General features: G+C 44.4%; 1 protein-coding gene across 3 annotated transcripts in view; it reads right to left on the bottom strand.

Moving 5' to 3' along the window:
• Positions 1–25741, bottom strand: part of LOC148040530 (Prolyl oligopeptidase family protein) — a 100110-nt gene that overhangs the window by 5760 nt on the left and 68609 nt on the right. For all 3 annotated transcript variants that reach the window (XM_087700394.1, XM_087700378.1, XM_087700387.1), the window contains 2 exons: positions 21362–21410; positions 21138–21261 (listed from right to left, as the gene is read on the bottom strand). In XM_087700394.1, coding sequence (XP_087556520.1) covers positions 21138–21261; positions 21362–21410 — 173 coding nt within the window. The remainder of the gene's footprint in view (positions 1–21137; positions 21262–21361; positions 21411–25741) is intronic.

Below are 25741 nucleotides of genomic sequence, written 5' to 3'. Positions count from 1 at the left end.
CAGGGATACCATGTGCAGAGAGTTCTTCCAGATGCACCAACTTCTCATCTCAGCAAACGAGATACGTAACTTGCGTGATCATTACGGGAGGGTAATTTCCTATCCTTAGGAGGTGATAGGGCTTGTCACTGACTTTACAAAACACCTTTTTCAACAAGAGACAACCTTGGTTGCAGTACTGGGCTGCAAGGGATGTGTGGGATTCTATCTCATCCCTAGTGACACAGGAGATGGCACGGTCACTCCAAATGTCTCAATGATGAGCAGGAGATGTTTTGTGCTCTTCAATAACATATTGGGCAGAATTACCTTGGAGAGGATGGGCTATCTAGGGCAGCTGAAGTTTCCCATGCTATGGGCATTCTTGGAGATCTTTAGCTCTAGCAGGATGCTAGGCAGTTTGTCCACTCGTCTAGTTTGTCTCCTCCCCAAAGGGGGGGACCACCTAGAGCTTACCTAGTGGTATCCCATCACCTTCCCTTTAGGGACCTAAGTCATTTGCAAAGATGACTAGCAGCTGACTTCATCCCATCCTTCAAACATCATTCATGAGACATAGACAAGCTTTGTCCACAATGGCTCTAGACAACATCTTCACCTTCTTTGAAGCTAAAGGGTTGCAATGCTCCTTTTGGACTTCGAGAAGTCCCATGAAAGGATAGATTGGGCCTTCTTGAAGGATATCATGGCCCGATTGCACTTTCCTCAGCAATGGATTAGTGGTCTCTCTGCACTTTATGAGTCAGCTAGCAACTACTTGATTATAGGGGGAAGGAGAGGTACAGAGCTCAACCTAAAGCAATCAATTAGTCATGGTTCCACTCTTGCTCCTTACTTCTTCTTGCTCTTCGTAGAGGCAATGTCCTATTTCTCTGATCAAGAGTCAGTGGTATGAGAGGGGTCAAGCTGCCAATGTGGACAAAGGTAGAGCTGCTAGATTCCGAGTATGCACATGACATGACCCTCTATGTTGAGGATGATGAGGTGATATTAGGGAGAGTGAGACTAGCACTAGAGATGTTTTGCATGGCAGCAAGTGCAGAAATCAACTGGCATAAGTCAATTGGTTTTCTTATAGACCCTTACACTAGAACTAATTGGGGTATCCACTTGGGATTTGCCTAGGTGTAGACAGGTAGGCACCTTGCGTTCCAGGTGGGACTAGACATCACACCAGCCCAACACTTCGTACCACTGCTAGACTCCATCTAGCAAAACCTAACCTACTGAAGCACGGCCCACCTCTCCCTTGCCGACCACCTGGTATACAACTTACTATTGGTGTTTCTCCCCATCCTTTGTTGCACAATTACACCATTTAGCTCAGAATAACTTGTGGTTCAGCTCAAACATTGATCCAAAGCTTTAGTGTCAAGCCCTGCTGGGCAAGTTAGTGGTGCAAGAGCTCCCTCTAGGCGGGCACACCTAGAGACTTCTCCTTTAGACAAGTTTCCAAGTATACAAGTCTTGTTAGGGAGGAGAATGGAGACAGTCTATGAGATGGATTCTCACCACAAAAACGACCAAATTACCTAAATCATCATTTCCTTGTAGTGCTACAAGTCTAGTGGAGTTTGCATGTCCATCATGTTAAGAAGAGGGCTAGGGTTTGCACTGAGGACACATAGAGTGTACGACCACGACAGAAACACAAAGACACAGATACAAACACAGAGGGGAAAACTCAAACCCTAAACGCAAAACTCAAAACTCAAATAGAAACAGAAGAAGGGAGAGAGAGAACACAACTTTGAAGTAAATGAATACTGTAAATGAATGTAAGAGTGTACAATGTGCTCAAGGGCAGAGCAATGTCGGAGTGTGATGTCCACCGAAGACGGATCCCAAGTTTGTAACCACCAATCGAAGTGTAGGAGTGCTGAATAGTGAATGGCAGCAGGTTGATCACCAAAATGCAGCAGTCTGGAGGCTGGAAACTGGTAAACGCAGCAGTGTGCCACCGATTGGGGGCTGGAAACTGTGCACAGTCTGTTGTAAACAGCAGGCTGAAACAGTGTCCGAGAGTGTCAGGGCCTGCAATGCTGAAAACGCAGGCTGGCTAACCCTGGAGATGATGGACAGCAGGCTGAACAGCAGTCTGGGACAGTTTGGAGCAGTTGCCAGCAGCTGAGAGCTGTCGCCTACAGCAATGGATAGGCTGAAGATGATGTGGCTGCAATCGATGATGGCTGGACAGCAAATGGAGGTGGGCTGCAGGCTGGAAACTGGGCGCCAACAGCAGCAGAGGGTGTGTGGGCTGGTGTAACCTGTAAAACAAGGATGATTGCTGAATGGGGGCAGCCTGTCTATTTATAGATGTGGAAGGGCGCCCCAAAAATTAGGGTTTCCACTAAACTTTCTCGAACCGCTCCCCGTTTTAGGGTTTTCACTGAACTCTCTCGAACCGCTCCCCGTTTTAGGGTTTTACTCTAAAAGAGCATTTTTAGTGTGACTTGGGGCTGTTTAAGAGGCTAATCAACAAGTAATGCATATTTTAGCTCAACACATGACACTTTACACACATATAGAACATGACTCGTGTGACATAGGTAACACACTACACAAATGAAAATTCAATATAACCTACATAATTATGTGCATCATAGTCCATTGTCCATGACCAACATTAACTTGAAATATAGAAGAAGCATAGATGGACAACAACTCAAAAAAAAAAACATGCAATCAATACCAATGATTAATAATAATCCATGTCAACATATCAAATGAATCCATGCAAGTGTCAATTACAAGTGTTCAAAAACTTATTTACAAACGAATCCATGAAATGGGTTTCGTGGCAACTATGCAAAAGAGTGGCATCTTTGGATGTGGACCTCTAGATGAGTGGACTAGAACCAACACAATAGCTGTTGGGAATAAAGGCCTCGTGCCTTGAAATGTGCTTAGGTGTGAACACACCCTTAGCACTTGTACTTACATATATATATCTATCTAAAAACCTAAAGTAGTACACTTGTCATTGTGCCTAAAAACGTGCTCACTCTCCACTCTGCTCTCTCTCTCTCTCTCTTTCGCTGCGCATAAAGACTAATTGTCTTGATCTTCGTGCCTACCCCGTCACTACAAACTGGTATCAGAGTGAGCAAGAGACAGCTCAGGTGTTATAGGAGTCTCAGGTGGACTCGACAAGCAACAGTCGACAGTCGACAATCGACAAGTGCAAAGATCAGTTAGGTGAAAGACCAGCGGACGCCTGCTAGCGTGAGAACATGACTGACGGGTCAACGTAAGTCAACCGAGACCAATGTGGCGGTCAGGCAGCCCATGTGGGACGTTCAACGGACAGCCTAGTTCGCAAGCCTGACGGGCTGCGGACGACCACACAACTGCAGGCGACCAGGAGACGACCATGCGACAACAGACAGCCAGGTGCACGATGGACAGGTCTAGCGGGCAGGCAACACTCGCGTGACGGGCTGGCGACATTTTAGTGAAATTCTTTAATTTCACTGTAATTAGTCCACACAGGACTTGGAAAACTTAGGGATTTGTCTAGATTTGGTGCGAGCAAGATGCAACAGTGAAATCTGTCTCAGAAATTGCAAGAATTTGTGACATTTTGCCTCTGACATTTGGGGCTTTTCATGTACATGCACAAATTGGGCTGAAATTTACCCAATTTCTCGACATTGATGCACATTGGACCTCGTGCAATTTGGGGCTTTTGCAGTTTGGGCAAAATCTGTGCAGCATTTGGTCAGATTATGTACATGCAGGTTGAGTTCCACGCAATTTGAACATCAACACTTGGTAAAGTTTAGGGGTTTTGCTGAAATTGCTCTATTTTGGCAAAATTGGCCTATTCTATACATGACATAGAAAATGCAGATGTGTGGTTGATGCTTTGAGCACAAAAATTTTGGGCCTTTTGACCGTTCGTGTCAAATCTTATGCCCGTGGGTACATGTAAAACAGAAATTGCAGCTAAAATTTGGGATTTCTCATGTAATGTGATGTATATGCCCTTGGAATAGCTGTAATCAGTTGTGGAATGCTATAGCACATGATTTGGTGCTTCTGGAAATTTATTTACAGATCTGAAATCTGTGCTTCTATGTGGCCATTTATTGCTGGTTGGTACTTGTTTGTACCTTGGTCACTTGGGTGATAGTTTTGGGCCTGCATTTGCTGATTTTTTTGTCACATTTGGGCTGAAAATCATGGCTGGCAGCAATGACAGCAGTAATTTGATGCACATAAAGAAGCTTGAAGGAGCACATAACTTTTCAGTTTGGCAAAAGCAGTGCTACAATATCCTATTGCAAAAGAAGCAGGCAAAGCCGATCAAAACACAAGGAGCAAAGCCTACTGATGTGGAACAGGACGATTGGGATGAGTTAAATGAGCTTGGATGCTCAACCAAAGAGCTCTCGATTTCTGATGCCTTACTGTTCAACATTGAAGGTTTGGATTCTGCATATGCTATATGGACTAGACTGGAAGAACTATATGCACAGAAGAGTGCTACAAGCAAAGTGTATTGGCTGAAAAAGCTTAGGGATTTGCGTATGCAAGAGGGTACAGCAATGTCTACTCACTTGAGTGAGTTTAATTCCATTTTCAGCCAGCTAGTTGCCTTGAAGTTTATGATTGATGAGGAATTTAAGGCTACTTTCTTGCTTTACACTCTACCAGAGAGTTGGGATACATTTAGGACTGCTATGAGCAATTCTAATGTGATCCTTTTGTATGCTGATGAAGAGAGTACTCTACTCATGGAAGAAATGAATCGGCAAAACAATGCATCCACTAAATCCTCTAGTGCTTTGCATACTAGGGGTAGATCACAACAGAAAGGAAAATATGATAGCAAGGGACGCAGTAAATCACGTGGCAAAGATGTTGAATGCCATCATTGTAGCAAGAAGGGTCATTTTAAACGTGATTGCTACAAATGGAAGAAAGAGAAAGGAAAAGGCAAGAAGATAGATGATAGCAAGGAAGAGAAGAGGACAATCAGCCTAAGAAGAGCAACGTAAAAAATTGAAGATGTGTATGTAGTCACTCATGACAGTGATAGTGGGAGTGACGTACTCTTTGTCTCTTCACACTTTGGTGCACATGCTTTAATTGCAGATACAGATGACGGCATGCATACCTGGATTCTCGATTCACGTGCTTCCTTTCATGTCACCCCTCATCGTGAGTGGTTCTCGGCCTATACAGGGGGTCGACATGGTGTTGTCCATCTTGGGGACGGTGAGATTGCCGGTATTAGCAGTGTGCAGTTACAGTTTCAGCATGGCTCTGTCTTTACACTTCAGAATGTACGGCATGTACCTCAGCTCAAGAAGAGCTTGATTAGCACAGGGCAGCTAGATGATGATGGTTTTCATACCACCTTTGGTGATGGAAAATGGAAGATCTGTAAGGATTCAAGAGTGATTGCCAAAGGTTGCAAGAGTGATACTTCGTATCCACTTCATGTATCTAGTGTGCATGACCATATTGTTGCCGTCACCGAGTAGCCAAGCGTTTCTTTATGGCATGGCCGGTTGGAATACATGAGTCAAATAGGAATGAAAGTGCTTTCTCGTTTGGGTTACTTGCCTTGTCTTCGTTATGCTGATTTTGAGCATTGTGATCATTGTATTTATGGTAAAGATGCACAGACGTCTCATTCTCTTTCTTTAAAATCTTCTCCTCTAGAGTTAGTACATTCAAATGTATGTCAGATGCCAGGATTCTCTTTAGGGAGAAAGAAATATTTTGTCACCTTTATCGACGATACTACACGAAAGGTATAGGTTTATCCTATTCGTAGCAAGGATGAAGTGCTTGACAAGTTTAAAATATTCTTGGCATTGGCTGAAAATCAAACAAAAGACACTTGAGTGTCTTTGCTCTGACAATGGTGGGGAATATGTGTCTAAGGCTTTTCAAGCATTTTGTGACAATAAAGGGATAAAGAGGGAGCTCACTGCCCCCCATAATCCACCCCAAAATGGAGTTGTAGAGCGTATGAATCGGACCATACAGGATAAGGTCCGTACTATGCAGTCTCCTACTACATTACCCCATGGTTTTTGGACAGAGGCTGTTATGACAGCCATTCACTTAATTAATCGGCCACCAAAAAGGTCTTTGGGGGGAGGGGGGAGTTCCCCAAGAAGTGTGATCGGGCAAGCCACCTTCATATGCTCATCTGGGAGTGTTTGGCTGCGAGGCTTTTCTGCACATTTGTAAAGAAAAACGTAGCAAACTTGAGCCAAAGTCCTGTAAATGCATTTTCCTAGGATATGGTGACGAGGGTGAAATGGGGTATAAATTATGGGATTCCAAGAAAAGGAAAGTAGTGCGCAGCAATGATATTATTTTCCGAGAAGATCGCATGCATAACACCCTGAAAAGACTGAGGAGGTCCGTAGGGTTGTATTCCGAGAAGAAATACATTTTGGACAGCAAAATGTGCCCGCTGTACAGTAGCAAATACCTGTTGTAAATAAACCTGTAAATGCAGAAAATAATGTTGGAAATGATTAGCCAGCCATTGCCCATGATAATGAGCCACTACATGTGCAGGAACAGCTAGGACAGCAAGCTGTTAATGCTGATTTGGAGGTTGAAATGCTAGGACAGCATGCTGAAAATGGAAATTTGCAGGAACAGCCAATAAACAATGATCATTGGGTTAGGAGATCGTCTAGGGCTACTAGACAGCCTAATAGATTTGTTCCTGGTGCCAATAATGTGGCTCATTATGTCATGTTGACAGATTGTGGTGAACCGTCTTGCTTCAAGGAAGCAACGGACAGATAGCACAGCAAGAAATGGTATAAAGCCATGTTGTCAGAAATGGAATCTCTTGAGAAAAATGGCACTTGGGACTTGGTGGAGTTGCCTAGAGGGCAGAAATTACTTCCATGCAAATGGGTTTACAATATGAAGGCCACTTCTAGTTCCTCACCAAAGTACAAAGCAAGATTGGTTGCGAAGGGGTACAAGCAAGAACATGGAATTGACTTTGATGAGATCTTCTCTCCTAAACAAGATGACTACATTGAGAACCATTTTGGGCTTGGTTGCAGCTGAAGATATGGAGCTCATACAGATGGATGTAAAGACTGCATTTTTACATGGTGATCTGCATGAAGACATGATTATGTCATATTGATAGATTGTGGTGAACCGTCTTGCTTCAAGGAAGCAATGGACAAACAAGAGAGCAAGAAATGGTCTAAAGCCATGCTATTAGAGATGGAATCTCTTGAGAAAAATGACACTTGGGACTTGGTGTAATTGCCTAAAGGGCACAAAACCCTTCCATGCAAATGGGTTTACAAGATGAAGGTCACTTTTGGTTCCTCACCAAAGTACAAAGCAAGATTGGTTGCAAAGGGGTACAAGTAGCAACATGGAATTGACTTTGATGAGATTTTCTCTTTTGTAGTCAAGATGACTACATTGAGAACCATTTTGGGCTTGGTTGCAATTTGAGGATATGGAACTCATACAGATGGATGTAAAGACTGTATTTTTACATGGTGATCTACATGAAGACATATATATGGAACTGTTGGGTATTTCATTCATGCCTCACTTATGCCTACGCTCACATAGGAGTGCTGGTGATCAGTAGGACAATGGGGCACTTTTTACTCTCGATAGGAGAGGTTTTTTCCCCCAAACTTATGGTATTATTTCGTATGTGCTTATGACACACACTTACGTGCACTTAACGTGTTCGGGTGTGAACATCCCTCTACAACCCTAAGGTTTAAGGGTTGTACCTTGTATTTTCAGTTCACACTCTTTCAGTCTATTCCATTGGGTGTCGTGCTTCACTCTCTATTGTCTACTGGCTTTCTCTGCTGACCTTCGATCCTGTCCTCCCTCACATTTGGTATCAAAGCATTGGCTCTGTTCAACTGAGACTTAGTTTTGCTCAGCCTCCGGGAGCATGAGGCTATGCGTAGGGATGATAGTCACTCCTGGGAGAGGGCTATGCAGTCTGAGATGGACTCCCTACATAATAATATGACTTGGGATCTTGTTGCATTGCCTCAGGGCAAGAAGGCTTTGCCATGCAAATGGGTGTACATGCTGAAAAGTACCCCTGGGCACCCCAAGCTAGCTTATAAGACAAGACTTGTTGCTAGGGGTTTTAAGCAGGAATATGGAGTTGACTTTGATGAACTCTTTTCTCCTGTGGTCAAGATGACCACCCTACCCTTGGTTTTGGCCGTAGTCACATAGCTTGACTTGGACATGTATCATATGGATGTTAGACTGCATAGCAGCCCATTGGTTTTGTAGTTGAGAACTTGGAACACTTGGTCTACAAGCTAAAGAGCTTTGTATGGTTTGAAACAAGCTCCTAGAGCTTGGTATGCAAAGATAGATGCTTTCTTGCTTGGCCAAGGGTTCATAAACAACTCATCAAAGTCTACCCTTTACGTATGTAAAGAGGGGGGATCCATGCTGATCATTTGTCTTTATGTTGATGATCTCTTGCTTACAGGGACACATGCTCATCAAATTTCAGCATTTAAACAAAATTTGCCGCAAACTTTTGACATGTCAGACTTGGTGTCTTTGCATTATTACTTGGGCATTTAGTTCATACATGATGCTAGAGGTATTGGGTTATCACAGTCAAGATACATTGGTAAACTTCTTGAGAAGTTTGGCTTGCAGGATTGCAAGCCAATTTGTACACCAATGGAACTTGGACTTAAACTATCATTACATGATGACAATGGTTTGTTTGATATACACACATATGCTCCAGCAGTTGGATGTCTTATTTACTTATGCAACACTAGGCCAGACATACAGTTTGAAGTCTCAGCCCTGAGCAGATATATGCATCAGCCACACATGTCACATTGGTAAGCTGTTAAGCGCGTCTTCCGTTACTTGCAGGGTCCTAGATCTCTTGGATTGCTTTATGCCAAGGGGGGACCACTGCAGTTACATGCTTATAGTGATTCTAATTGGGCTGGTGATTATGATTCATGTCACTCTACTAGTGGCAATTGTTTCTTTCATGGCTCGTCTTGCACATCTTGGCTTAGCAAGAAACAGTCCACTGTTGCCACATCGTCATGTGAAGCTGAATATAAGGCAGCTTTCACTACCACAGTTGAATGCGTATGGATTAGACGCTTGCTTGCTGATCTAGATGTATTTGTTACGGAGTCTACTCCTTTGTTCACTGACAGTTAGAGTGCCATTGCAGTCTATTGTCCTACCACTAGTAATGTGGCAGACATCTTCACCAAAGCTCTTCCTCGTGAAAAATTTGAAGCATTTCACCATACTTTAAATTTGATCTCCTTGGGTGGCAGATGATCCATGTACTCTTGATCACTCTTCACTCTAGGGGGTTTATTCGGTATTTCACTCACGCCTCACTTACGTCTACGCTCACATAGGAGTGTCAGTGATCAATAGGACACTAGGCCACTTTTTACTCTCGGCAGGAGAGGTTTTTTCCCCCAAACTTATGGTATTATTTCGTATGTGCTTATGACACATACTTACGGGCACTTACTGTGTTCGGATGTGAACACCCCCCTATAACCCTAAGGTTTCAGGGTTGTACCTTGTACTTTCAGTTCACACTCTTTTAGTCTATTCCATTGGGTGTCGTGCTTCACTCTCTACTATCTACTGGTTTTCTGTGCTGAGCTTCAATCCTGTCCTCCCTCACAGCAACAGCCTGAAGGGTTTGTGGAAAAAGGGAAAGAGAAGATGGTATGTAAACTCAAAAGGAGTTTATATGGGCTGAAACAAACACCAAGAGAATGGTATCATAAGTTTGATACATTCATGCAATCTCAAGAATTTTAAAGAAGTCAAGTGGATCATTGCATGTACACCAAGAAGGCAACAAATGGCAGCATAATTATCTTGGTTCTCTTTGTTAATAGCATGTTGATTGCTGGCAGGGATAGTCATGCCTTGGATTCATTGAAGCCAAGTCTTCATGGTAGCTTTGATATGAAAGATCTTGGTGATGCAAATCACATTCTTGGCATACGAATACTCAAAGATAGATCAAAAGGCTTACTCTATCTATCTCAGTAGGAGTACATCTCCAAGGTTTTGCAGTGTTTCAATATGGAGGGGGAAAAACGATTAGGGTCCTATTGCCTCCATATGTGAAACTTAGTGCAGAGGACAGCCCTACATCTGATGATGAGAAGGCTGAAACGGCCAAGATACCCTATGCTTCAGTTGTTGGCAATTTGATACATGCTATGGTTCCTACACGTCTTGACATTGCCTCTACAGTGGGAGTGGTTAGCAGATACATGGCAACCCCTGGCAAGAAGCATTGGGATACAGTGAAAGGTATTATGAGATACCTCAAAGGCACAAAGGAGTTGTGCATCTGCTTTGGGACGCAGAAGGCATTTGTTGTTGGCTTTTCGGATGCAAACTATGCTAGTCATGCGGATTGTAGGAAATCCACTTCTGGGTATGTGTTTACTTTCACAGGAGGAGCAGTCTCTTAGATCTCCACACTACAAAAGTGTGTTGCATTGTCTACTACAGAGGCAGAGTATGTAGCTACCACTAAGGCATGCAAGGAAGCTTTATGGCTTTCACGTCCAGTGGGAGAGCTTGGCATCACAAAGTTACCTGTTCTCCACTGTGATAGTCAGAGTGCTATCATGCTAGCACGGAATCCTATCTTTCATGCAAAGACAAAGCACATACAGGTGAAGTACCACTTGACAGCAAGAGCATTGAGCTTGTCAAAGTGCATACAGATGATAACCCTGTAGACCTTCTCACGAAGGGTCTTCCAGCAGAGCGGTTCGCTCATTGCCGACAGATGATGGGAGTTGGATAGATATATGTATTTCAACTTTGTACATACCTAGACTTAGTTGATTCTTTTCTCCTCTTAAGGCACATTGCCTTTAGGTGGGAGGTTGTTGGGAATAAAGGCCTCGTGCCTTTAATTGTGCTCGGGCGTGAACACACCCTTAGCACTTGTACTTACACGTATATATCTATCTAAAAACCTAAAGTGGTATGCTCGTCATTGTACCTAAAAACGTGCTCACTCTCTACTCTGCTCTCTCTCACTCTCTCTCACTCTCTCTATCTCTCGCTGTGTGTAAAGATTGACTATCTTGATGTTCGTGCCCAACCCATCACTACAGTAGCTTTGACTAACCTAAACAATTGCCCAAAAGTAAAAACTTTGCTTACACAGTTGTGATTGCCAGATAGACCATGTAGGACAACATGGAACAGGCGCCATTATGCAACAAACATTTCGAGCACTAGCATAGCATCACAAATGCTTTCCACCCAAACCTTCTAGCCATGCCTATGGGATTGTTGGTGAGCAAGAGCATCTCCTACTTCCTATGGCTTGTGGTGCACAAGCGTCTAATAAATCGATAGCTGGTTGGCCCACATGCAGCATGATGGAGTCTGCAAGCGATGACCACTGCAGTGCCTAGAGACTCCAAAGCACTGCCTATAGTCATGCGAGGTAGTGTGGAGAGGTGCCCACTATCTACTCTGTGGAGTAGTGCCTAGCTTAGGGTGTCTCATGGGCCTTCTACTGGCAGTCAGTTAACCGAGGCCACCACTTATTGTATAAGACACAAGTCCAGGATATGATCTGCATCAAGGCTGACTCATGAGTGGTAGGTTTTGCCTAGCTCCCAAGTGCTGGAGTCTACAAGGTCACGGTCACGAATATGTGAGATCATTGGGAGACTCGCAAGGTGGCACATTTGGAAGGTACACTGCCATCATCCACTCACTTTGTGACCACCGGAACCAGCTACAAGGAGATTCTCAACACCTATGGGAGCTTCAACAATAGTTTCTTCACACTTGGGGTGGCCATGGCCTGTTTTTCACCTTACAGGATTGACATCCTCAGTGGTGCTACGTTCCTCCTCTATGGCTTCTATCCCTCCATCCTTCCCAAACTGCCATGGAGGCTTGTATATGTAACTTCTGCAGATGGCTCCAACTTGGGCTATTGAGTATTTGTGCTACTTTCTAATTTTCTTCCAAGTAATATAGCAATGCAAACCTTTTTACCGCAAGAAGGGCAGATGCCTTGGTTTGGCCTATAGTTGAGCCTCTTGATACACAGAATGTGGATCATCATATCATGCAATGAAGTAGAAACTTCCAGATTTGTAGGGAGCACACAAGTGCCTCTTTGGCTGATCACAAATTTACAAGAGAGAGAGTTTGCTATCCTATTACCTAATACAACTCACATGTCAGGCAAAAGGGGTCACTATGCAAAGTCAACTTGGCTAGGTACCTTCATGGATGAGGAAGGGCCTCATTTTGAGGAAGCACAAGATAATGCTTATCGAATGCACACCATGCAAGAGATATTAAACTCCATTGAGAAGTAAAAAGACCACTAGTAGTAACAGTAATAGTAATGGGTATTTAAGATCAAGCACAAGCCCGATGGTAATATTGATAAGTATTAGGTACAAGTTGTGAAGGGTTATTAAAGGAAAAAGGCATGGACTATGAAGACACTTTTGCTCCCACATCCAGCATGACAACCATTCAATGTGTGGTTACTATGGCTGCAAGTTAGGCTGATTCGAAAGTGCACCAGCAGGGTGGTGACCTTCAAAAAGAGGTATCTATGGTGTAGGCCAAGAAGCCCTAGGATCTATGGTGTAGGCCAAGAAGCCCTGGGGCTTGTTGGCACCCACTATGGCTGTCCAAAGCTGCTCCCTAGGGTCCCACTCCACCTCATCAAGAGGCTGGCTCTGCCAAATCCATAGGCGGCATTCCCAAAACTGCCTCCAACACATGTAGGGGTCCACAAGCCACGTCTTTCCCTGGAGTCCAATGACACGAATCCTCCTCCGGGGAAAAGCTAGAAGCGCCTCTTCATGTTGACCTCTGTTGAGGCTAGCCTTCCGCCGGTCTAGACTGTGAACAATACCTCATGCTACGTACAACCTGTAATGGGATGCCAACTGGTGAGAGCCTAGCCCACACCTCATCAAGCAGCACTGGTTGACAAAAGGGGGGATCCAACCAGTCTTGAGAGATCGTTGTCTCAATCGCTCTCCTCCTGATCTCAATTCCACGCTTCCAGCCTGATGCCTACTATAAGGTCGCCTGGTCAGCCAGCCTATAAACCTCCCTCCTTACTCTAATAGTACAGGCAAGACCGTGCCCAATAGACATGACGGCACTCGCCAATCTGGATCCTGTCACGATCTCGAACCTAGGGGTTCCAGACCACCAGCCAATGATATATCTCCTCCTAACAAGCTGAAGGCTTTTGAATCAGCCCTAGGTGGGGTGATCTATGCCAACGTGAAGATTCATCTCAAGGATGGCCTGAACTCCTGAAGGCTCTCAGGTAGAAGAACCTTCCATGTCTAGCCCCCCCTGGCGTGAGCACATGAACCACCAGCTTGCCTAGGAGGGCCACACACTGGTACTTTATGTCGATGATCCCCAAACCTCCCTCAAAGCGAAGTCGAATAATAGTCATTCATTCCACCTTGGCACGGGAGTCCCTAGACCCATCTGAACTAGTCCAGACGATATTCTGCACAAGGTGACTAAGTTTAGCCACACAGGACAAAGAGAAACACCAACAAGAATGTACCAGGTTTTCACTCAGACGACCTTGTTGAACACCAGGGCCTTGCCCACAACAGAAACGCAGGTCATGCTGCAGTAGGTTAGCTTCCTTCTGATGGAGTCAAGTACTAGGAGAAACTATTGGGCTGGGTTAATGTTGAGGCCCACCTAGAGACCAAGGTAGCGGACAATTTGTCCCTTGCTCAACCATCTGAAACCCAAGTAGATGCCCCATTCAATGCTAGACTCTAGATCTCTAAGAAACCCAACTAGCTTTTGCCAATTAATCCTTGCCCCCTCCAACTATGCAAAATACCTTCAGTACCAGTCTCACCCTCTCCCGTATCAACTCATCATCCTCCACATAAAGGATTGTGTCATCTACATACTAGTCAACCAACTCTATCTCCTTTCATTGAAAGCCTCAAGCGACACAGACCACTCACCCTCAAGCGAAGAAAGTAGGACATCGCCTCTACAAAGAATAGGAAGAGGTCCCAAGGGGCTAGAGGGCAGTCATGCTAGAGCAACCTCTCCAAGCAAAACTCCTCCCCCTTCCTACCTCCTACAAGTACCTTGTTGGTCGCCGACTTTGTACAAGGCAAATACCCCTCTACTCCACTCTTGGGGGAAGCCCAATTGTGCCATGGTATCTTCCAAGAAGTCTTAGTTAAAATCTAGTAGAAGCACTGCCATCCTCTAGCCACTTTGTTGAGCCCAATTAGTAGTTGTTGAGCTAAAACATGCTTTTCAGCTGATTAGCATTCTTAAACAGCCCCAAAACAACTTAATTAATGAAAACCCTAAAAAGGGGAGCGGTCCGAGAGAGTTTTAGTGGTCTCCCAAAAACCCTTAGTTTTGGGGGCACCCTTCTACATCTATAAATAGACAGGCTGTCCCCATTCAGCATTATTCCGTCTGTGCAGGTTTCACACTCTCCAATGCAGATTGCAGTCATCAGTCTACCTCCACGTGGCTGTCCAGCCTTTGCGACTGCGGCCACCTCTCGCTCCAACCTCGCAGTGCCCTGGTGCCTTCTTTGAGTTGTCGCCCATTGTCTGGCACCATCTCCCAGGCTGCCTTTGGCCTCGAGCTGCCATCGCCAGCATCTACACCATCAGGTGACATCCTACAGCTTGTGTTTGCACCTTCATGGAGCCTCCTGGCATCATCTCTCCATTCTGTAGCTGTTGCCTCTGTCTCTCGCAGCCCGTGGTGTCAGCATTTTGCAGTTTCCTCTCTCTTCACACTCCGATTGGTGATCACAAACTTGGGATCTATCTACGGTGGACGTCACTATCCGACATTGCTCTACCCTTGAGCACACTGTACACTCTTACATTCATTTACAGCATTCATTCACTTCAGAGTTGTGTTCTCTCTCTCCCTTCTTCTGTTTGTGTTTGAATTTTGCATTTAGGGTTTGAGTTTTAAGTTTTGCTTTTTGTGTCTGTGTCTGTCTCTGTGTTTCTATCGTGGTTATACACTTTATGTTTCCTCAGTGCAAACCCTACGAGTTTTCTTCACATGGTTTCAGAGCTAGTGCTGTTGTAAAGAGTATCCTACGTATATTGTGGAGAGCTAGTCTTTGTGTGAGGCACGCAATACGACTCGTAACCGAATCACAATGTCCCAGACACCTTCTTCTCCAGTTCCTATGATGTCTTGTCAGACTTCTCCATCACTGGAGGCCCTGAGATGGCATTATGGACTCAATGAGGAGGACGACACTCCACTTTCACCTTCACCTTATTTTTCTACTCCTATTCCAAATTTCACTAATATGATAGAGGAGGACTTTCAGGACTACTATCGCAACAAGTACGGTGATGTTTACACCTCTCCTACTAGTTTTGCTACCACATTCGGACAGATTGGTGAGGCTAGCCACCTCTCCGATATGGAGGACATACGGCATTTGGAACATTTGGTGATCCATCTTCATAATCTCAGCCACGTCCAATGTCACGTTTGTACAATCCTTCTAAGTTGCATCATCAAAACCCTCACCTCTTTCTTCTTTTGAGGTACAGGATCCGAATGACTTTGCATATGTGAACTTTAATAGAGGGCGCTCACAAAGCAGACGGAATTCAGGTACATCTATAGCTTCTGTTTCATTTGAGCATGTCACACACACTTCTCACTTCCCTCCCATCCCACCCTCTTCTATATCACACCTTGATCACCTCTCATCATCTTTCCAAAACCTTAAATTACACTCCACATCTGCATCACACAACCTAGGGGTTGGATCTTCCATCTCTGCTCCTAGCACCTTCTCTTTCTCTACCCCATTCTTTACCTCTTTGCACCATGGTACTTTGTTAGGGGGAATGCCACCCTTTAACACAGTGCCTCTCACCTTTCAACAAATGAGCACACCCATAGCTCCTAGGTCAACTATGATGGGCATCCCCCTCACTATCCCCAGCTCCACATCTCATATGACCACTCAAACGCAGGGGTTTCCATCCTCAGCTTATGGTGTGTCTTCACACTTCCCTTGGGTTACATCTGCGCAGGGATTCCCATCTTCTGCTCCCCGTGTTCCCATCCCACCTCCTTGGGTTACTCATGTGGCTACCATGCCCATGCCTACTCAAACTATGGATCCACCTTGCACACTACCCGCATGCCTAGTGGACACTCTGGGGTCCATCCCGAAGTGTACTCCACTCCCCCATCGTACCCACACTACACTTTTTCACACTATCCACCTCCAAGCATTACCACTCCTATTGTAACCGCCGAGAATGACTTCACGGATAAGACACGTTTTAACGGGTCGAATTTCACCACTTTGTCGAATTTCATGCGACAAGTGCTTGAGTCTCAAGGTCTTTGGGACCTCGTCATTGGTCTAGAGCCTATACCGGCTAGCTCACCCTGACTACATCCGTCAATGGAGAGCCCACAATGCCACAACCATTGTTGAGCTGATGCACGGATTGCTTCCTGAGTTTCACTCTCAGTTGCAGCACTTCCTGCTCGCGTCAGAGCATTGGAGTTACCTTCTCAACTGCTATGCGACTTGAGATGGTACTCGGAACATCAATCTTGACTTTCAGCTTCAAGAGTTCTCTATTAAGGAAGGGGATGATCTCAAAGTCAAGCTAGCTGAATATAGGCGGTTACCGAGTTCGCCACTACTGGCACTCCAAAGTCAGATGACGATCAAATTACATTCTTCCTGAATAAGTTGTCCAAAAATTACTTCTATTTCATTCAACACATCATCTCCCAACCTCCATTTCCAACCTTCTATCGAGTGCCAATTCTTGCGTTACCCAAGGCTGCATGATCAAGTCTACAAGAAAATCTCATCACATCCTTATTCAGAGCAAAGGGGGTTGATTGCCTCTTCTTCAAGAGTGAAATCCGCCAATGGCAAGAACTCACAAGATGCGAAGGCAAGCCAATCAAAGGGGGACTCCTCTTCCTCAGATGGAACCAAAGAATCTAGATCTATTTGGTAGCAACTCCCTAAGAAAAACCGGTTTTGCACACACTGCCAAAGAGCAGGCCATGTGGACGAGGAGTGTCGCTCCAAGGCCCAAGGTCTTTCACCTAAAAAGCCTCAGCAGATTGCTACAACTGCATAGTCCAGTAGGGCTACACCTTCCGCTCTTGCTTCATCTCCTCCTTCAACACTCGTTGCTGCTGCTGGACATGTGGCTCGAGTACAGCCTCAATAACCCATCTGCTGCTAGACGTGTGGATGTGTAAGCTTGTACTATTTTGTGATGTGTTGGGTGCATCCTCCCTACTCCCTTTTTTGGGTCACTATTACTCAATCGGCCAAATCCCATAAAATTTAACTTACTTATTTTTATTTTATTTTAACAACAAAAAGAAAGTTCAATGTGGTTCCATCCGCTTTTGTAGGACTTGGTAGGCCATTGGACAGTCGAAATGCATCCTTTGTCCAATGCTCTGTCCTCTCTAGGGTAACTACTTCGATTCCCTTGGTAAGATAACCATCGCCTTTGTAAGTCTTGGTAGGCCACTCGGCAGCCGATGTGTACATTTTGTCCGATGCCCTAGGTACTTTGGGGTGGGATGCCTTGGGGTAAGTTAACATCATAGTGATTGGCCTAACCTTTTGCTCTTTTTTGGGCCTGAGAGGGGATGTTGAGCTAAAACATGCTTTTCAGCTAATTAGCATTCTTAAACAGCCCCAAAACATACTTAATTAATGAAAAACCCTAAAAAGGGGAGTGGTCTGAGAAAGTTTTAGTGGTCTCCCAAAAACCCTAATTTTTGGGGCACCCTTCTACATCTATAAATAGACAAGCTGTCCCCATTCAACATTATTCCGTTTGTGCGCGTTTCACACTCTAGTGCAGATTGCAGCCATCAATCTACCTCCACGTGCATGTCCAATCGTGATTGCTGCCACCTCTCCCTTCAACCTCGCAATGCCCTGGCCCCTTCTTCCAGCTATCGCCCACTGTTTGGCGCCATCTCCCAGGCTCTGTTTGGCCTCCAGCTGCCATCGCCAACATCTCCACCATCAGGCGACATCCTACAGCTTGCATTTGCATCTTCCTAGAGCCGCCTGGCATCATCTCTCCATTCTGCGGCTGTCACCCCTATCTCTGCTAGCAGCCCCTGGTGTCAACGTTTTGCAGTTTCCTCTCTCTTCACACTCCGACTGGTGATCACACTTGGGATCCGTTTGCGGTGGACGTCACTCTCCGACATTGCTCTACCCTTGAGCACAATGTACACTCTTACATTCATTTACAGCATTCATTCGCTTCAAAGTTGTGTTCTCTCTCTCCTTTCTTATTTTTGTGTTTGAGTTTTGAGTTTTGCATTTAGGGTTTCAGTTTTGAGTTTTGCTCTCTATGTCTGTGTCTGTATCTTTGTGTTTCTCTCAGTGCAAACTCTAGCAATTTTCTTCAAGTGGCCTCAAAAAGGTAAAAACATTGTCCACGATGCTCCTATCCTAGACGAAACCTATTTGTGTATCATGGATGATGCCTAGGAGAATGGGGTGAAGCCTCCTGCCAATTATCTTGGCCAAGGATTGATAGGCCAATGACAACAAGGTGATTGGGCCATTGCCATTGCAACACCTCCAAGTAGTCTCCCCGTTTGAGGAGGAGACTGACTAGTCATGTTGACAAGCTGCCCGGCATTCGGCTTGAGCTGAAAATATCCTAAAAAGCCTAGAATAGGGGGGCTTTCACCACCTCCCAAAAAGTGGTAAAAAATGCCCTAGATAGACCATCTTCTTTGAGGTATTTTGCCCATCTTATGTGTAGAACACCTCGGCTTATTCCTTCTCTACGAATGGCTCAAGGAGTGCCTCTCCCATCCCTCAGTCACAAGGGACAAGATGCACTCCCACACCCACTCTCTATATTGGATAACCTTATCTGATGCTACCTCCTATAGAAAAGGCTATCTATAGAAGACTATAGTGATCTCCCTTGGTTCCATTGGGCAAGAGGGGACCCTCCCATGGTGGTCACAGAGACTTTGGATTTGGTCTCCTCAGGTGCATGGCTAGTGCACCTAGAAGAACTCTTTGCACATTGTGTCCCCCTTCCGCACCCAAAATGTTGTTGAAGTGCAAAACAAGAATGTTGAGAACCTATCCTCTAAGCCCGCAAGGGCTGCCCACGCTCTAAACTCCTACATGTGCAAAGTGGGATCTCCAAGTGCCTCCTAGAGCAATCTGTGGATGGCTTCTAGGTCCCTCCATGGTGGCCTCTCTTTCTCCCAGCACTATTGTTGAGCCTAGAGGGCTGCCTCTTGGCAAATCCTGCTCGACTCCTCAAGGCATACATGCACTCTAACCTCCTATGTGTGCAAAGTGAGATCTCCATGTGCCTCTCGGAGCAATTACTGTGTGGCTGCTAGGTTTCTCCAAAATGCCCTCTCTTCCTCCCAGCGCTATTGTTGAGCTTGGAGGGTTGCCCCTTGGCAAATCCTACTAGGTTTCCCAAGACCCTTTACCACCTCCTTTGCAATCTAGTCACCCCTTACCCAATCCCTAGCTACTCAATCTGACTCCTTGCCTCCTCCCATCCATAGCTAGAATCTAGGATGCAGCATGAGCAAGTTTCCACTACAGAGGCCAGAGCCTCTAGTGTGAGTAGCATCAGATAGTGGCCCGAAAGGGTAGTCCCAACCAACTGCCCAACATGCCCTCCTCTCAAGCACCCCCATTTCCCAGCATAAAACATGTTGAGCCACTCCAAGAGGGTGCCACCCAGCCACATGTAACCCCAGGAAAACTCCAATGAACCGTCTGGCCTGTGGAAGGTGCGGTCCCTCCAAGCATCTCACGTTCGCATTGAAAGAAGGAAGACCTCTCATGCCTCCTGCTCCTCCTCTGCAATGCCCTAGAACTCTCCACCACTACCCTTATGATCCTCTAAAGTCTCTACCACTACCCTGATGATTTAAAAGAGAGCATTAGGGTTGTTTTAAGCTCGGATTATTGACCAATTGCTTATGAGGGCCAAACACTGCAAAATGCTAAACAAAGTTATGGCATTAATGAAAAGGTCCTTGCTATACGATAAAAGCATGATTTAATAGGTGCCACTTCCATATCTAGACCAATCAATAAAGTCTCTAGTATTTTCCACATAGAAGAAAAAAATAAGGTGGGAAAATTCTTTATCTATGTTCCATTTCAGCTAGATCAATATAGGCCACTATGCTTTGAAAACAAAATGTCATGGCAAATATCTCACCACAAAGACTTGAAGTTAATGTAACTACTACAAGAAATCATATAGACTGCATGTTGATAAAGGACTTGCGTTCTACAATGAGTTTCCTCAGACTTGGCATTGCTTATAGTTGGGGATATTTAAATGCATCTTCACTTTAAAATGAAGCATCATCATGAGGCCAAAAAGCATCTGTGTGCTCATGGAATAATAATCATGTTTAAAGCTAGTTCCCTTAGTCTGCCTTAAGCTGATGGTCAACAATTGTTTCCTACAACTTGGATGATTGACAGACACTTTTCCTGGTCTCTTATGGCAAAGGACATCAACAATCATGTTATGAGGATGTCTCACTTGCCATAAAGCAAATAAGATGTGGAAAGTCTGCACATCATTAAAAGTATTGTCTTAGATGTCACATGTCAACAATACCTTGTGTACATGTGTCTAGACATACATTAATAAAAATTCCCTGTAAGTGTAAACATAATTGGCACCTGCCAAGGACCCTTGGTGTCATTCTCCTCGGCATGTGGTATGTGTTCTAGTGGCAAACACATAATTAAGGTCTTCCATTTTAAAGGAACTCCCACACAATATAAACATAAGACTTGAAAGAGAACAATTGCACTCTCTTGTCATTACACAAATTTCAATTCTGTGTATTTTTCCATGGCAAACCCCTCAAGTTCATGGGTTAAGCTACATTATACAATGCTGAACAAGCACCATGCACCAATGCAGTCAGATCTGCATAGTTTTGATTAGACAAAAGCACATCTACATTGGAATACTAACTAACAGTCTTAAGAAAGAAGAATTCACCAAGTGAGACTTCGATACAAAGGAAACACGTGATTATACCTTCCTGACTTTGAAAAGTGACCAGCTCCCAATTCACATTTAAAGATAAGTACATTGCTATCTGTTTTCTTTTCCCTCAGCTTTGCCACATATTTAGCAGGTTCCCAGTATGCGACCCTGGGATCTGTGATATATAATGTACCAGTTCAAATGCAAATGTAAGTTACATACCTCACACACATCTCATAGAATTGCATATGAAGTTAAAAGAAATTATCACTGACCATTGAGACCAGCAGTAACCAGAATATTCGGATACTGCTTAACCTGAACCTGCAATAGAAACACAGGATATGTCAATAAAAATATTCAGACAAGCACAAAAACAACAATAAACGAATAGACTTATTAACCAAAACAAAAACACCCCCCCCCCCAAAAAAAAAAGTGCCAAAAAAAATCATTGGTTGTAATTTCCTGGCAACAATATCACTTTTTATTGAAAAGCTTACTTGTATTAGTTGACAAAGATTTTACAAAGGCACCCCTATGAAGTGATGCTGGGTTTGCTCTAAGAAAACACAAAATGTACGAACACAACTAAAACAAAAGAACTTGAGCAAGAATGCAATAAATGCAATAAATGCAAAAATACAAACATGAACAAAGAAGAAAGAGAACTCTAATTTGAATGGATTAATGCTGTAAATGAATGAGAGAATATACAAGATGCTCAAAGGCAGAGAAATGGGAGTAGTCAGAGAGTGACTCCATCCGAGACAGATCCTGAGGTCTGCAACCACCAATCAGAGCTGAGAAAAGGGTGCAGGCAGCAAAAATGCAACCTGTAGGACTATGTCAGAGATGAATGCAACCACTACAAACAATATGGCAGCTGAAACAACTGATCGGGCTGAAAGCACAGTTCTCTATCAAATGTGAATGGGCTGGGCAGCGATTGGAAGCAGCCCGTCAAGTGCTGAAGTGGTCAAGGGAGCCGTCCAATGCAGAGAAGATGACCAGCAAACTGTCCAGTGTCGTCTAGCTGCAGAAGACCAAAAGGCAGGCTGAAACAGGTCACCGTAATAGGTTGACTGCTGATGTCAGCTGGGCAGCAATAAACACAGCTGAAGGGTACCTCCTTACTCCTGAGGACTGATCGCCAGCTGAAAATCAACTGTCCGATGTCACAACAGAGGGCTGATGGCTTGAACCTGAGATCTGCAAGAGAAGGGATCAACCAAGTGACTGGGCAGCCTCCTATTCATAGAAGTAGATCCTCCCAAAATTAGGGTTTTGGCTTATGGGACAGAAACTCTGGTAATCTTTGAGTTTTGGGGCTGTTTTAATGAGGTAATGAAGATTTGATGTGTAATGCATCTTTTTCAGCTGGCCAGCCCCATGCTAGTAAAGAGCGAAACGAAGAAAATAACCACTACCACTTGGTAGGTCCCTTCGCGGGGTAGCTAGTCTTTTGAAAAAAGGGGGATCTATATAGCAGAGGAAACAGTAGCAACAACCACATCCTCTCATGATGTGCGCTCCTCCCGCTATTAAGCAAGGCTACATTGGGCCAGAACTAATGCTAATTAATGTTGAGCAAGGCTCAATCAGGCCCAAAGAAAACACTAATTAACAGCCCCAAAAATGCTTATTGGGCAGGTACACCTGCCCAACTCTATTAAAGGAAGGTGGGAGGTGCCACTCTGAAAGCCAGCTAAGCCCTAATCCTTGATCTTTAGTATAGCATCTTCTCTATCAGCCTTCCATGCCAACCTCTGTTACCTGGCCTAAAACACAGCCTTTGGTCACCAAAACAGGTCCCTTCTATTCAACAACAGTGTTCTCACATCATCAAGTGCTCCAGATTGTCCATGTTATGGTTCTGTATTAAAATACAATTGTCTGCTGCTCAGCACCAACCTTCATCAGCCTTGCCAGCCTATGCTAATCCAAACTGCTCATACAAGCAATACACAACCTCTGCAACACCAAACACAGGCAGTTCCTGACCCCAGAATGCTGCTGCCAGCCAAAATGCAGATTTCCTTCACCATCAGCATTCAAAACAGTCCAATATTCGTACCTATGAGTGCTGGTCGGCTACTCATATTCAAGATCTAGAGTGTAATAACACATTCCAAATTGTTGCTTCTGGCAATCTTCGACTATACCTTCATTGGCACCTAACCTGGACCACCTCCTCCAGTATCCCTAACCCCGGTGTACCATGTTGAATTTCAATGTCTCCTGCTCCATATTTGGGGCCCAGCTTGTTGGGCAGCGTTTCATTCAAGCACCACTTATGCCATTAGTCATCTGTGACCAGGCCTTTTCAGTCACATCAGCCAGATTTTATCCTCATTTAGCGAGTTGCTTAGTCTTCTCCCTCTAGCCTATTCAAATATGCATCAGAATTACATACTTCATTATCACATTCAATATTCCACACCTTGGCTTCTCACATGGGTCATTCATCAGTCTCTCTGCCATCTTTCACTTTCATTCTCTCTCATGCCATTCACCTTCCTATGTGTCTTTCTTTCCATCGTAGCAAGAGAGCACAAAGTCTATCCTCACTATTGATGCTTCCATGGAAGCTGTTTGCAAGTTGGTAGTGGACATGTTGGCTACTAAACCTGTGTTTCTTGCAACACAAGGCTTCAGAGTTGATTGTGTTTGCTGGTGCAGCAGTGTTAAACACTTCAGCCATACCTAGCAACCATTCATCACAGGTGGTGGTGGCACTAGCAATAGATTTCAGACCTGCCCACATTGTTATACGCAGTTTGAGGCAAAGGACTGCTGTATTTTTGCTAGCAGCAATAGGTTACATCATTCTATCCCTATTTTGTGCAATTTTCTACCAATTTTCTGTACCATATCTTGTTTTGGAAAGGGAATTTCAACATAGTAGGAGATTTACATAGCAAAATGCCCATGATTAAGAATTGAGTTTTACTCAATTCATTAGTGGTCTACTTCAATCATTAACGAGAAAATGTCAAGTCAATCCTGCATATTGTGATATGGGGACCACTGAACACAAGGATACAAGTGTATGAGCCTTCACTAAAGAAGGAAAATCAAGGGATGTTCAAGATGGACCTGAGCGGAATTATTTTGGCTATTAATCTACAAGTGTAGAGCATGTGCCTAGAAAGATCAAGAATTGAGTTCAGTCTGGGATAACAAGGAGCTAACAAGATTTGAGTCTTGTCAAGACACGATTTAAGGATGTTTGGAACTACATCATCCCATGCAATAAAAGTCAAGTCAATAAAGCCAAAAGACTTAAGATGGGAGAACTTTCCCACCCACTAGAAATTCATTCAGGAAAATGGAAGAGCATCATTCCATGCATTTTATTGTTGGATCACCTAAAAACATTTTTATGGGGTAAGGAAACAAAGACAAAAACGCAAATGAAAATGACAAACGCTAGGAGTTTCCAATGACTAGAGATGAGACAATGGGCAAACAAAAAGGATTAACCAAATTCCAGATGATATGCTATAAACATATTCAATTGGACTAAAAATAATTGGAAAGAATACTTGCCTATAGTGGAGTTTGCATATTATAGTGCCAAGCACTCTTCCATGGTATATAGTCCAGTTATATTACTTTATGTGTTCGGACCTAGAGCTCCTTATGTGATAGAATTGCAAAAGGAAAAGGTCCAGGCAGACAAGGGTTCTTAGAAGATATGAATAAAATGTTAAAACATGCATAAAGTGGCATTAGGAAGGTAGAAGATAGAGCCAGGGCCTATGGTGACTCACATAAAACATCTCCTATTTTCTAAGGAATGCAAGTTTATCTTAGCGTGCATAACCAATCTAAAACCATGATTGTCTTTAGAGAAGATATACAGATTGTATGGCCTTCCAACAAGTTCCACACTAGGATAGAAAGTTTTATAATCACTTTTGATTGGGAGGCTAGGAGGCCCGATACTGAACTTAGCATGAGCATGCTGGATCATCTGCCCACAGATCAACAAACAAAAAGGATTGGCCCAAAGCCTAGATGATATGATACAAACATCTGTAAGTAGATGGCAAACTAATTGGGAAAAGTGCTTGCCTCTAGTAGAGTTTTTATATAATAGTGCCAAGTACTCTTCCATGCTTATAGTGCATTTATATTACTTTACAGGTTTCAGCCTAGAGGTCCTTATGCAGTAGGATTAAAAAAGAAAAATGTTCAGGTAGCAATGGGTTTCTTAGAAAAGATGCATGACATGTTAAAACTTGCATAGAGCCCCATAAGGCATGGTTTTTTAACAGCTCCTACCAACGCGCTGTTGTTCCATCTCCCCCGCCATCTCCAGTGCGCCCCCCGCTGACCCGTGGCATGCGACGCCAGCTACCCGCCACCATCCTCAACACCCCCCCCCCCCCCCTGCACGCCTCGCCTCCCCTGCTGCAAACACGATACTGCCGCCCCCACCTGGAAACCTGCCCCCCCCCCCCCCCCACCCGCCTGAACCCGCGATGTGTCCTCCCGCCTGAGGAACAGCTCTTGGCCGTCTGGGCCACAGAGTTGGAGCTGAAAGAAATAGCGATCTTTGGTCAGGTCGTTGTATTTCTTTCTTTGGTCAGGTCGTTGGACATTTCCCATCGAGAGCCCAGTTGTGGGACTGGCTCCACTCCACACTG

This window comes from Lygodium microphyllum, chromosome 2 (assembly GCF_053477565.2).
Source record: "Lygodium microphyllum isolate KBCC chromosome 2, Lygodium_microphyllum_v1.1.10, whole genome shotgun sequence".
In the NCBI taxonomy this organism is placed as follows: domain Eukaryota; kingdom Viridiplantae; phylum Streptophyta; class Polypodiopsida; order Schizaeales; family Lygodiaceae; genus Lygodium; species Lygodium microphyllum.
Note: the sequence above shows the minus strand (reverse complement) of the source record. Positions and strands in the feature narration are given on the sequence as shown.